The 14,950-nt window shown below is 39.8% G+C and overlaps 1 protein-coding gene across 1 annotated transcript; it reads right to left on the bottom strand.

The window, feature by feature from the left end:
- On the bottom strand, positions 1-14,138 carry LOC104240053 (PLASTID TRANSCRIPTIONALLY ACTIVE protein 6, chloroplastic). The gene is made up of 6 exons (XM_009794841.2): positions 13,611-14,138; positions 12,504-12,572; positions 12,274-12,378; positions 11,558-11,677; positions 708-797; positions 1-616 (listed from the first exon to the last, which is right to left on the bottom strand). Exons 1-6 carry the CDS (start codon positions 14,103-14,105, stop codon positions 500-502), a joined length of 996 nt encoding a protein of 331 aa, XP_009793143.1. The 5' UTR covers positions 14,106-14,138; the 3' UTR covers positions 1-499.
- Positions 14,139-14,950: the final 812 nt, after the last annotated feature.

A 14,950-nucleotide genomic window follows, 5' to 3' on the forward strand; every position in this document is an offset into this window, starting at 1 on the left:
TTAGAACAAAGGGGGTAGTACTTTTACTGCATCAGCAAAGTTAAAGAGACAATGGAAGTGGTTAAAACTACAAATAGCAAATTGACTAAAAAAACAGTAATAATTTTTTCTGTTAAAAAAACTGAAATAAAGAAAATTCCATTGCACTGTACTCCTTTACTTCCAGCGTTCATAATTAGGAGAGAACATGCACAACTATCTTTATTTCGAACATGATGACTTTCCCTGCATAATACTATTGCTTCAAGTTTGCAGAGACCCTTCTCCTAAGCTCCATCCTAAACCTTCATACTGTGATCATTTTCATGTCAATACTAGCACTGACGATGAACGATTACGATTCTGAACTTTGGAAGCCATTGGCTCAATCAGCAACATGAACAATTTTATGTCAACCCAGTTGTTTCCTTGATACTAGCGTATTCAACCCTTCCAGCTCTTCCAGCAATTCTACGGCCAACTAGCCCAGAAATATTTGACGATGATATTCATTCACCAACTAAAACCAATTTGAAACACTGAAGTCCCTTAGCTTCCTAAGGTGTCTTTCCATGTCTTGCCTTGACTTCTTCCATTCCTCTTTCTCTATCACAGTGGTTGGATCATCTCTTTCCTCCTAAAAGTAACATGATGCTCGACTCATCAGAGATGGAAAGACAGCCACAATAATACAAAGATAAGTAAGAATTTGAGTTCAGAGTACTCACTGATGGTATAATTTTGAACGAGGTCCCATTATCACGGATGACAAGCAAATCATTCTTTCTGTCCCTGTTTCTTCCTCCAGGAACTGTCACCTATTAAAAAAAAATCAACTTTTAAAACTAACAATAAAGAGAGCAACCAAAAGCCATAAATATTTGGGAAAGGCAAAACATGTAAGTTAGTCAAACCACAGGATCTCATGCCTTCATACTATATCCGAATGTTTCAATAGATAGGACAAGTTCAAGTTCAATCAACCGTGCTAATAGCTTACTCGTTGGCATAGACATCCCCACACTATTGGTGTTGATTAACACATATGTCCTTTAGATTCTATATCCGAATGGATAAGACAAATTCAAGTTCAAATCTTCCATTCCTATAGCTGGTCTACTACTTGGCATAGATACTCAGAATTAGCAGTTGGAGTAAGGGTAACAGCTTTATGTCCATCCATCGAGCAAACAAAAGAAGGAAGTGTGGAGTCCAACAACAAAATTACGGATAAAGGTAACTGTTGTTGTAGGGCATTCTTTCCCACCTGACTGTTCTACTGAAATCATGAGGCATTCTAAAGAAGCAGTACCGAGAAAGAGGATCAACATTCTCTAGTTTATCAAAGAATCTGTCCTTGTTTGTCGATACAAGGAAAGCAGCTCCAGATGAAGACATTATTTCCCACCTGACTGTTCTACTGAAATCTTGACACGTTCTAAAGAAGCAGTACCGAGAAAGAGGATCAACATTCTCCAGTTTATCAGAGAATCTGTCCTTGTTTGTCGATACAAGGAAAGCAGCTCCAGATGAAGACATTATACCTTTTGGAAGCAGCTTTGATGGAAGAGATTCAAAACCTTGGAGCTCCTTCTAAAATGCTCTATCACACTCTGAAGACTATGCTTGGGCACCTAAGCAGTGAAGAAACCACATGGTCATAACGGGGGTCAACTGACCACCCTTCGCCGAAAAATTGCACTGTGTATATAGGTAAAATATTACGTTTTAGAGGTATATAACACATATTGAACACCCTTTGTCGGAATTTTTTTTCACTTTTTTTAAATTTGAACAGCCTTGGAAAATTTCTAGCTTCGCCACTGCATCTAAGTCATAGTCCAAACAGTTGCTTTGCACTTCTCTGCAAATGTACATTTAGAGCATGTTGACTATGACAATATCCCACATCGGTTGGGAAGTAAACTTGGTGGGAATTTTTTCCTATAAAAGGAGGCCTAATGTTTAGGATTTAAACACACCTCTCATTTGCCTTCTTATCTTCTTAAGGCATTTGTATCTTCTCTCTTTAGTATTATTTCACTTGTATTTTTGGAGTGGAATAAAATATTGGTTGTGTCCGAGGAGTAGACAAAATTAGCCGAACCTCGTAAATTCTGGTGTTCCTTTTATTGTTGCTTTATTGTCTTATTTATTATTTGGTGGCTGTCATAATTTGGCTTCCGCAACAATTGGTATCAGAGCCAAGGTATTATCTAAGTATGCTCTGTGGTTGCAGCATAGTCTGATCTTCCACATCAGAAAAGATTTATCTTGGTAACTGAGTCAAGGTTCTGTCTGAGTATGCTCTGTGGTTGCAGCTTAGTCTGACCTTCCACACCAGAAAGGAAATAATCTTGATTTGTGTCGTCAGATTAAATAATATTTGTGTCAAAGATGGGAGACAATAAACAAGAAGAATCTACATCAAGTGTCAACAATACGTCATTATTGGCATCTTCGCTTATGACAATAATTGTGTCAAATGCGAAATTTGCGGTAGAAATATTTGACGGGTCCGGACATTTTGGGATGTGGCAAGGCGAGGTTCTAGATGTCCTTTTTCAACAAGGGCTAGATCTGGCCATTGAAGAAAAGAAACCAGATGTTATTGGAGAAGAAGATTGGAGAATTATCAACCGTGTTGCTTGCGGTACCATTCGATCCTACCTTGCTAGAGAGCAGAAATATCCATACACAAAGGAAACTTCTGCAAGTAAATTATGGAAAGCACTGGAGGATAAATTTTTGAAGAAAAATAGTCAAAATAAATTGTACATGAAGAAGAGACTGTTTCACTTCACCTATGTTCCTGGTACCACGATGAATGAACATATCACCAGTTTCAATAAGTTGGTCACAGATTTGCAAAATATGGATACAACTTATGATGATGGTGACTTGGCCTTGATGTTGTTGGCGTCACTTCCTGATGAGTACGAGCACCTTGAAACTACTCTACTCCATGGAAATGACGAAGTTTCTCTCAGAGAAGTTTGTTCGGCTTTGTACAGCTATGAACAAAGAAAGCGAGAAAAACAGAAGGGCGGAGAAGGAGAAGCACTATTTGTGAGGGGTCGTCCTCAAAATCAAACGAGGACAAAGAAGGGAAGATCCAAGTCAAGATCCAGACCCAGCAAAGATGAATGTGCCTTTTGTCGAGAAAAGGGGCACTGGAAGAAAGACTGTCCGAAGTTGAAGAATAAGGCCAAACATAACAATGGAAAGGCCATTATGGATTCAAATGTAGCTGATTGTGATGATTCAGACTTCTCATTAGTTACAACAGAGTCATCAACATCATCAGACATATGGTTGATGGACTCGGCTTGTAGCTATCATATGTGTCCCAACAGGGACTGGTTCATGGAATTTCAAGAAGGAGAATATGGAGTCATCCACACAGCGGATAACAGCCCTCTTACCTCATATGGCATTGGTTCAATACGATTAAGGAACCATGATGGAATGATCAGAACATTGATAGATGTTCGATATGTACCGGATTTGAAGAAGAATCTCATCTCTGTGGGAGCCCTAGAATCAAAAGGGTTCAAAATCATTGCAGAAAATGGAGTGATGAGAGTATGCTCCGGTGCACTAGTGGTAATGAAGGCTAATCGGAAGAATAATAATATGTACCGCTATCGTGGCAGTACAGTTATTGGGACAGCGACAGTGACATCCAGTGACGACAAAGAGGCAGAAGCAACCAAGCTATGGCACATGCGCTTGGGACATGCTGGAGGAAAATCCTTGAAAACTCTATCAGATCAAGGATTGTTAAAAGGAGTAAAGGCTTGCAACTTGGAGTTTTGTGAGCATTGTGTCAAAGGGAAACAGACAAGGGTTAAATTTGGTACAGCGATCCATAATACTAAAGGCATTTTGGATTATGTACACTCTGATGTTTGGGGTCCTTCCAAAACACCTTCATTGGGTGGGAAACACTATTTTGTAACCTTTGTTGATGATTTTTCCCGAAGAGTGTGGGTGTATACAATGAAGAGCAAAGATGAAGTGTTGGGAATTTTTCTCAAATGGAAGACGATGGTGGAGAATCAAACAGGCAAGATGATCAATTGAATTTGGAACTAGTTCAGATGGATGTAAAAACTTCGTTTTTACATGGAAACTTGGAGGAGGAAATCTACATGACTCAGCCAGAAGGATTCAAAGTTGCTAGAAAAGAAAATATGGTGTGCAAACTTGAAAAATCGTTGTACGGATTGAAACAATCTTCTAGACAATGGTACAAGCGATTTGACGAGTTTATGTTGCGGCAAGGGTACAAGAGGAGCAAATACGATCATTGTGTGTATTTGCGCAAGCTTAAAGATAGTTCCTTTGTATATCTTCTCTTATATGTTGATGATATGTTGATAGCTTCCAAGAATTCGGAAGAAATTGATAAGTTGAAGATTCAACTGAAGAAGGAGTTTGAGGTGAAGGATTTGGGTGAGGCAAGGAAAATTCTTGGCATGGAGATTGTTAGAGATAGCTATGTAATTGTCCCACATTGGAATAGGAGTAGTATCCCCTTTGTATAGAGTAGCTATAAATATCACCTCTTGTATTGCATCTCATACAATATCAATATATCATATTTTCTCTCGTGCCTTCTCACATGGTATCAGAGCTATCGTGAGAGATTTATCGTTGTGCATAAATTCCAGCGATTCCGGGAAGTAAAATCAGTCACCGGAACCCTTTTTTTTTCGGCGACTTTCAAAGTTGTTTTGCGTCTGCTTTGTCTCGGTCAGTGTTGTGCACAAAATCCAACACTACCACAAGAGTAGTCACTGTCCGGCGACCAAATCCCAGTGAAAATCTCCGGCGGTACTGTAGCTGTCCAAAGAAAATTTTCCGGCAAAGTTCCAACGTTGCGTGGGCCACCTTCCGGTCATTTTTTGGCGACAACTCTTCAGGACAGATTGTTTCCCTTGCAATTCCGAGCCTACCCATCCAGGTTACACCAAATTCCGACCACTTTTTTATTTTTCCGGCGTGAATAGTGATTTCAAAAATTTGACTTCCGGCCATTTTTTGAAAAAGTTCCTTCAGAACAGTTGGGTCTTCTGGTAATTCCGATCCTACCCCTACTGTTTTTATTTCATTCCGACCACTTTGAATATTTTCCGACTGCAACAGTAACTTTCCAACTGCTACAGTAGTTTACTATTCTGGTTCAGTGTTCCTTACTCTATTTTCAGTGGATTACAGTTGATTATTTCTCTTATTTGGTAATAATTTACAAGATGTCTTTGGGAATTGATGTTTTTGGGTCTAAAAGCATGAGTTCTGGAAACTCTAATGTTATGATTACCTCGGAACCTTTAATGGGAGGTTCAAACTACTTAGCTTGGGCTTCATCTGTCGAGTTGTGGTGTAAAGGTCAAGGTGTGCAAGATCATCTGATTAAACAGTCTAGCGAAGGAGATGAAAAGGCGATAGCGCTTTGGGCAAAAATTGATGCTCAATTATGTAGCATCTTGTGGCGTTCTATTGATTCTAAGTTGATGCCTTTGTTTCGGCCATTCCAGACATGTTATTTGGTTTGGGCAAAGGCTCGTACGTTATACACTAATGATATATCTCGCTTCTATGATGTGATATCACGGATGACAAACTTAAAGAAGCAAGAATTAGATATGTCTACTTACTTGGGTCAGGTACAGGCAGTCATGGAGGAATTTGAGACATTGATGTCAGTTTCTGCTAGTGTGTCAAAACAACAAGAGCAGCGACAGAAAATGTTTCTAGTTCTTACACTCGCTGGACTTCCTCATGATCTTGATTCAGTACGAGACCAGATTTTGGCGAGTCCGACTGTCCCTACAGTTGATGAATTATTCTCTCGATTACTTCGCCTTGCTGCAGCACCAAGTCACCCAGTGATTTCATCACAGATACTTGATTCCTCTGTTCTTGCATCCCAGACAGTGGATGTTCGGGCATCTCAAGCTATGGAGAATAGACGAGGAGGCGGTCGTTTTGGGAGATCTAGACCCAAGTGTTCTTATTGTCACAAACTTGGACACACTCGCGAAATGTGTTATTCCTTAAATGGCCGTCCACCCAAAAATGCCTACGTTGCTCAGAGCGAGACTACAGGTAACCAGGGCTTTTCTGTATCTAAAGAAGAATATAATGAGCTCCTTCAGTATCGAGCAAGTAAGCAAACATCTCCACAAGTAGCCTCAGTTGCCCAGACTGACACTCCTATTGCTGGTAATTCTTTTGCTTGTGTTTCCCAGTCTAGTACTCTTGGACCATGGGTCATGGACTCAGGCGCTTCTGATCATATCTCTGGTAATAAATCACTTTTGTCGAATATTGTATATTCACAGTCTCTTCCTACTGTTACTTTAGCCAATGGATGTCAAACTAAGGCACAAGGAGTTGGACAAGCCAACCCATTGTCTTCTATCACCCTAGATTCCGTTCTTTATGTTCCTGGTTGTCCTTTTAGTCTTGCATCTGTTAGTCGTTTGACTCGTGCCCTCAATTGTGGTATATATTTTATTGATGATTCTTTTATTATGCAGGACCGCAGTACGGGACGGACAATTGGTACAGGTCGTGAATCAGAAGGTCTTTACTACCTTAACTCGCTCAGTCCTTCCACAACATGTCTAGTTACAGATCCTCCAGATCTAATCCACAGACGTTTAGGACATCCGAGTTTATCCAAACTTCAAAAGATGGTGCCTAGTTTATCCAGTTTGTCTAGATTAGATTGTGAGTCGTGTCAGCTTGGGAAACATACCCGAGCTTCCTTTACGCGTAGTGTTGAGAGTCATGCAGAGTCTGTTTTCTCCTTGGTTCATTCTGATATATGGGGTCCTAGTAGAGTCAGTTCAACCTTGGGATTTCGTTATTTTGTTAGCTTTATTGATGATTACTCAAGATGTACTTGGCTTTTCTTAATGAAAGATCGTTCTGAGTTATTCTCTATATTCCAGAGTTTTTGTGCTGAAATCAAAAACCAATTTGGTGTCTCTATCCGCATTTTTCGCAGTGATAATGCCTTAGAATATGTATCTTCTCAGTTTCAGCAGTTTATGTCTTCTCATGGAATTATTCATCAGACATCTTGTCCTTATACCCCTCAGCAAAATGGGGTTGCAGAAAGAAAGAATAGGCACCTTATTGAGACTGCTCGCACACTTCTAATTGAGTCTCGTGTTCCGCTGCGTTTTTGGGGCGATGCAGTTCTCACAGCTTGTTATTTGATTAATAGGATGCCTTCATCTCCCATCAAGGGTCAGATTCCACATTCAATATTGTTTCCCCAGTCAGCCTTATACCCTCTTCCACCTCGGGTTTTTGGGAGCACATGTTTTGTTCATAACTTAGCCCCGGGGAAAGATAAGTTAGCTCCTCGTGCTCTCAAGTGTGTCTTCCTTGGTTATTCTCGTGTTCAGAAGGGATATCGTTGTTATTCACCTGATCTTCATAGGTACCTTATGTCAGCTGACGTCACATTTTTCGAGTCTAAACCTTTCTTCACAACTGATGTCACTTCTGCTGACCACCATGACATATCTGAGGTCTTACCTATACCGACTTTTGAGGAGTTTAGTAATCCTCCTCCACCTTCAACCACAGAGGTTTCACCCATACCAACTTTTGAGGAGTCCAGTGTTATCCCTCCTAGTTCCCCAGCCACAGGAACACCACTCTTGACTTATCATCGTCGTTCGCGCCCTACATCAGGCCCATCTGGTTCTCGTCCTGCACCTGACACGGCTCCTACTGCGGATCCTGCTCCTAGTACACCGATTGCACTTCGAAAAGGTATACGGACCACACTAAACCCTAATCCTCATTATGTTGGTTTGAGTTATCATCGTCTGTCATCTCCCCATTATGCTTTTATATCTTCATTGTCCTCGGTTTCCATCCCTAAGTCTACAGGTGAAGCATTGTCTCATCCAGGATGGCGACAGGCTATGAGTGACGAGATGTCTGCTTTACATACAAGTGGTACATGGGAGCTTGTTCCTCTTCCTTCAGGTAAATCTACCGTTGGTTGTCGTTGGGTTTATGCAGTCAAAGTTGGTCCCGATGGCCAGATTGATCGACTTAAGGCACGTCTTGTTGCCAAAGGATACACTCAAATATTTGGGCTAGATTACAGTGATACCTTCTCTCCAGTGGCTAAAGTGGCATCAGTTCGCCTTTTTCTATCCATGGCTGCAGTTCGTCATTGGCCCCTCTATCAGTTGGACATTAAGAATGCCTTTCTTCATGGTGATCTTGAGGATGAGGTTTATATGGAGCAACCACCTGGTTTTATTGCTCAGGGGGAGTCTCGTGGCCTTGTATGTCGCTTGCGTCGGTCACTTTATGGTCTAAAGCAGTCTCCTCGAGCCTGGTTTGGTAAGTTCAGCACGGTTATCCAGGAGTTTGGCATGACTCGTAGTGAAGCTGATCACTCTGTGTTTTATTGCCACTCTGCTTCAAGTCTATGTATTTATCTGGTAGTCTATGTTGATGATATTGTTATTACGGGCAATGATCAGGATGGTATTACTAATCTGAAGCAGCATCTCTTCCAGCACTTTCAAACTAAGGATCTAGGCAGATTGAAGTACTTTCTAGGTATTGAGGTTGCTCAATCTAGCTCAGGTATTGTTATTTCTCAAAGGAAATATGTGTTAGACATTCTTGAGGAAACAGGGATGACAGGTTGCAGACCTGTTGACACGCCGATGGATCCGAATTCTAAACTTCTGCCTGGACAGGGGGAGCCGCTTAGCGATCCTGCAAGCTATAGGCGGCTGGTTGGTAAATTAAATTATCTCACAGTGACTAGGCCCGACATTTCTTATCCTGTGAGTGTTGTAAGTCAGTTTATGAATTCTCCCTGTGATAGTCATTGGGATGCAGTTGTCCGCATTATCCGGTATATAAAATCGGCTCCAGGTAAAGGATTACTGTTTGAGGATCGAGGTCATGAGCAGATCGTTGGGTACTCGGATGCTGATTGGGCAGGATCACCTTCTGATAGACGTTCTACGTCTGGATATTGTGTTTTAGTAGGAGGAAATTTGGTGTCCTGGAAAAGTAAGAAACAGAATGTAGTTGCTCGGTCTAGTGCAGAAGCAGAATACCGAGCAATGGCTATGGCAACATGTGAACTAGTCTGGACCAAACAATTGCTCAAGGAGTTGAAATTTGGTGAAATCAGTCGGATGGAACTTGTGTGCGATAATCAAGCTGCACTTCATATTGCATCAAATCCGGTGTTTCATGAGAGAACTAAACACATTGAGATTGATTGTCACTTCGTCAGAGAAAAGATACTCTCAGGAGATATTACTACGAAGTTTGTGAGATCGAATGATCAACTTGCAGATATTTTCACCAAGTCCCTCACTAGTCCTCGCATTGATTATATATGTAACAAGCTCGATACATATGATTTATATGCTCCGGCTTGAGGGGAGTGTTAGAGATAGCTATGTAATTGTCCCACATTGGAATAGGAGTAGTATCCCCTTTGTATAGAGTAGCTATAAATAGCACCTCTTGTATTGCATCACATACAATATCAATATATCATATTTTCTCCTGTACCTTCTCACAGAGATAATAAGAGATAGACGTTCAAAGAAACTTTGTTTATCTCAGAAAGAATATTTGAAAAGAGTACTACAACGTTTTGGCATAGATGAAAAGACTAAGCCAGTTAGTACTCCACTTGCTCCCCATTTTAAGCTAAGTACTACTATGTCGTCAAATGATGAAGCTGAACAAGAGTATATGTCAAGGGTACTATATGCAAATGTTGTTGGTAGCTTGATGTATGCAATGGTCTGTATGAGACCTGACATTTCACAAGTTGTTGGAGTTATTAGCAGATATATGCATAATCCAGGAAAGGAGTATTGACAAGCTGTGAAGTGGATTCTACGGTATATTCACAATACTGTAGATGTTGGGTTAGTTTTTGAGCAGGAAGACAATCAGTCTGTAGTTGGATATTGTGACTCAGATTTTGCGGGTGATCTGGACAAACGAAGATCAACTATTGGTTATGTGTTTACTTTTGCAAAGGCACCAGTTAGTTGGAAGTCTACTTTACAGTCAACAGTTGCTTTGTCTACAACGGAGGCAGAATATATGGCTATTACAGAGGCTGTGAAGGAAGCAATTTGGCTTCAGGGATTGCTAAAGGAGCTTGGTGTTGAACAAAAAAGTATCACAATCTTTTGTGATAGTCAAAGTGCTATTCAATTGGCGAAGAACCAAGTTTATCATGCAAGGACGAAACACATTGATGTTCGGTATCATTTCGTACGAGAAATTATAGAAGAAGGTGGAGTCACAGTGAAGAAAATTCATACTACGGAGAATCCTGCTGATATGCTGACAAAAGTGGTAACTGCAGTCAAGTTTCAACATTGTTTGGATTTGATCAACATTGTTGAACACTGAAGATTGAAGATGAATACACAACCAAAATTTGTTATTGAGAGAGAATTGAAGATGTGGAATTTTGCCAAGGTGGAGATTTGTTGAATATGACAATATCCCACATTGGTTGGGAAGTAAACTTGGTGGAAATTTTTTCCTATAAAAGGAGGCCTAATGTTTAGGATTTAAACACACCTCTCATTTGTCTTCTTATCTTCTTAAGGCATTTGTATCTTCTCTCTTTAGTATTATTTCACTTGTATTTTTGGAGTGGAATAAAAAATTGGTTGTGTCCGAGGAGTAGGCAAAATTAGCCGAACATCGTAAATTCTGGTGTTCCTTTTATTGTTGTTTTATTGTCTTATTTATTATTTGATGGCTGTCATAATTTTTGGTATAGTAGTTGTGACTTATTCACACTATATACATTTGGCTTCAGCAACAATTGAACACCCCACCCCACCCATTCAAATGATGAAATCCTTTGGCATTATCAGCAAAGTGGAAATGGCTCTTTTGGGAGTCGTAATCAGTTCTTGCTCTTTAGCAAAAGAAAAAAAAAGAAAAAAAAAAGAAGAAACCTGTGCAACGCAGTCATCCCAACCTTATCAGTAAAGTGGAAATGGCTCTTTCAGGACTCGCATGTTTTTGGGGAGTAATTATCAATTTATTCCTCCTCCATCGCAAACAAAATACTTAACCCTGATCTGTGCAAGACAGTCATCCCAGCATTACCCTTCCCCCACTTCCATGGAACAGAAGAAATAAATTCAAACTTTAATCCTTCAGTTCCGCCGTTTACTCCTTACAAACTTCCACCCAAACTCCTGACCCCTAAACCCTTTCCCTTGACACCACAACCACCTCCTTAAATTCCCATACTCCTTTGCACTGTAAAATTTGGTCAGACTTGATTGCTGAGCTATGTTAATTGTTAAACATATATCTTCAAATTCAAAGTACTAACAACCCAATACTTTAAGTTTTCAGCATTAGAACTACATTTACTCAGAGGAGCAGATTCAGCTATATGAAAATGAAAAAGCTATGTCCACGAAATGATAAGCACTTTATCAGGTAAGTTACTTGATGCATAAAAAATTAGCAAATCTAGAAGAAAGACCAATAGAACAAAGTTGTTGCAATGCCTTACCACTACTTTGGCTCTTGTGATTGATTTGGTTTTCGAATCAATAACGTATATTTCTTCAAAATCAAGAGCAAATTCTGGATCACCAGCCCTGCGGTTTCTGTAATGCTTTGTTAAGAATACCTGCAACAGAGACACACTGATCACACAACCCATAGAATGCAGGAGGAAGTGTTCTTATCCTCCCATTCAATTGAACAGAGCTTTCATACCAGCCAAGATGAAATGCTTTGGATTAAGTACTTGAATGCCATAGACTCATTACAAAAAGTCCTGGAATGTGATGTTTGGGTGATATAACCATAAAATATTTGATGAATTGTTTTCAGGATATATGGATAGAGTACAAGAGGTCACAATATAAGGCTTAAAGAACAAATATTCTTAAATAACCACCAAAGATGGCAAAGAAAGTTCAGGACCTCCGTAAGACAATTAAAGAAAAAGGATTAAGGGGGAAGATTTGCCTCACTACAGAACCAAAAGCAAAGGAGACAAAAAAAAATGAAGCAAGAAAGTTAAAATTGCCTTTCTTTATCTTTTTCCTCTTTTGTTTTCTTATGTCTCCATCGAAGCTCATCCCATGTAATTGTCCAGCTTTCATTTGACTTTACAATTTAATACTACCTCACAAGCTTAATATCTTTAGCAAAATAAATGCATAGACAGCATATGACAGAACAAATGTTCTAATCTGTTGTAATAGAAGACATCCATACCTTGGAAACTTCCCTTTCTGATTTATACATAGGATCTCTAGGTGCATCAATGGGAGGCTCTGTCACGTTGTAGCACCCATAATCACTCATTGCACACCTAATATACTACATGATAAAACATGTTCTTGATCGATAAGTTACGTAAATACTCAATCTACTGTAAGATGAATCATAAGTATTCAAATGCGAGTCATATGGCATCCATAACCATAAAATTATAAACACTATACCTTCTGAGGCATTGGTGCAAGAACTCTGGGAATGGCATATATATCCGTATCTGGTGGCGTAACATACATCTGCATACAAAATAGAAAAGACACTTCATCAGCTAGCACATTATTCAAATGCTCCAGCATTACATATGGGGGAACGGAAAGAAAAGCAAGGTGCAGACAGCAGGGTCGGGAAGAGGGAATAAAATAAAAATAAGAAAAAGAAAACAATCTAGTGGCATTTGAAATCAAAAGTAATACAAGAACTAAAATTCAAATTTCAGTATCTGAGTTCCCCTAAAACTGCAAACTTTGTTAGAATGTTCTTTTCGGTTGCGTTGACCTACCCGTGTTCAACATACACACGGGTGTGGGAATACAAGGTGCAATCCTTCAAAATACTCTAAAAGACTTGCTCAGATTGAACTATGTTTACGGGATGTTCCGTTGACATACCAAACACAAATCTATATTTGAGTCCATGTGACATGGTAAGACAAACCCATATTTTTCTTTAAATACATCTATGGCGTGCAGGCCAACTTAGGTGCATCTTGGCTAATTCATCGGCCACCATGTCCAGCCCACAAGCACAAGTTACCAAAGGTAATCCTGCCCATCAAGGTTGGACCAGATGGTCACCAAGTATCATAGCTAAGATTCCAATAGGGATATATAGGTTATTACTCCCTGACCCAACCTGGCCAACCCCCTTGAGACAACTATGCTTTTGTATTTTCTTAATTGACGGTAGTATCCGCACCAGCTTGCGCACACCTCAACTATTCCAATTGATACCTGCTACCTCCCACCAGAACTGGTATTGCGTAATTCTGCCCACTAAAACTTAAGCACATGGGAAGAAATCACCTAGAATTTTTTGCCTGGATTTGAACCTGAGAACTCATAACCTTGATAACCTTTTCAGTCAAAAATCAATAAAACAAAGTATTTTAACTTTTCACTCGTTGTATGAATACACATTTACGGCCATAGCACTAGGCACAGTACTCAAATAATGCACCTCTCAAGGCTATACAATGTGCAAAATATAGCACCATGCTAGTACTCAACACTAGATAAATGCAAGCAAAAGGAACAAGAGGGTTGCAGAATAATAACCTCACGAAAGTCATAAACATCATTATCAGGGTCAGGAGGTTTACGAATGAAGAAATCACAATCAAGGAGGCTAATTTTATGAAACTCCTCCTCATTAATTCTATAATCCACGATTTTCTCGGAGTCCCATCCTTGAGTAAACACAAAGCTACTGCTATGAACCATCGCAATGTCATCACCAGTAGCAGCAACAGTTAAAGAAGCACCACCTAAGAGGGTATCATAGTCAACATCAAAATCTTTTTTATTGTCTGCTTCTTCCACCTCATCCTCGTCCATATCGTAATCATCTGGTCCTCCCCCGTCTGCATCCCCGTCGTCGGCGAATACCCTGAAATCCCGCCTCCTTTTTGTGGTTAAACTTTGTTTAACAGAATTGGGGTTGCTGGAAATTGGCTTAGCAAACGAAATGGTGAAAAGGGCTTGTGAAGAAGGTGTAGTGGAGAAGGTTGAAAGGTTTGGTGGAAGCGGGAAGAAAAGCTGAGCAGCGCTCATGGTTGTTCAGTTGAGAGGGAGGGAAGTGTGGGGAGTGGATTAGATTTGTACCTTTCAATACTCATAGTTTTGTTGGATTTGACACTTAGCCCCCTTAAGATTTTTCAGAAGTGGAAAGCAGATTGAAAAGGTGGGAATTAAAACCCATGCAATTTTAAATACTTAGCAGATTGAGACCAGTTATTTCTTTTTCTAGCTATTTACGTTATCGTTTACAAAGCGGAAAAGGGCCAGACACTCTAAAAATGCCCTTGGTTAACCTATATTGCTAAGAATGACCCTACCGTTAAAAATCTGTCATGTTTGTGCCCTTAATTCTAACGAGTGAGATATGATTTGTTTTAACATTTTATTAATTTCACGTGATTATTTCTGATTGACCATTAACTAAGACATCCCAAACTGGATTTTACCCTACCCAAAACCCAAATTGTCACGACCTAAAATCCACTAAGGATCGTGATGGCGCCGGACACCGTTGTCGGACAATCCAACCATAAATACTTAATTAAATTCTCTTTTAAATAATTGTGAAAACTATGATTTTCTTTCAATTTGGCTAGTAAAAGATAATCTTTACAAAATAAATAAAAGAATGTTTAGAAGTTAATACAGAATACCCCATAATCATCCCAGAACCCCGGTGTCACAAGTGCATGAGTAGTTTCTAGGAATTAATGTAATACAACAACTGTCTGGAATACAAATTGGACAGAAAAGAAAATACAGTACAATACTCTAAAGGAGACTCTACTGGCTGCGGGTCGTCTCGAGAGGTGCAGCTCACCTAAGTCTCCATATCAACCATGTCGTTGCGCCTAACTAGGCCACTAGACATATATGTA

Source organism: Nicotiana sylvestris, chromosome 4 (assembly GCF_000393655.2).
Source record: "Nicotiana sylvestris chromosome 4, ASM39365v2, whole genome shotgun sequence".
Classification (NCBI taxonomy): Eukaryota; Viridiplantae; Streptophyta; class Magnoliopsida; order Solanales; family Solanaceae; genus Nicotiana; species Nicotiana sylvestris.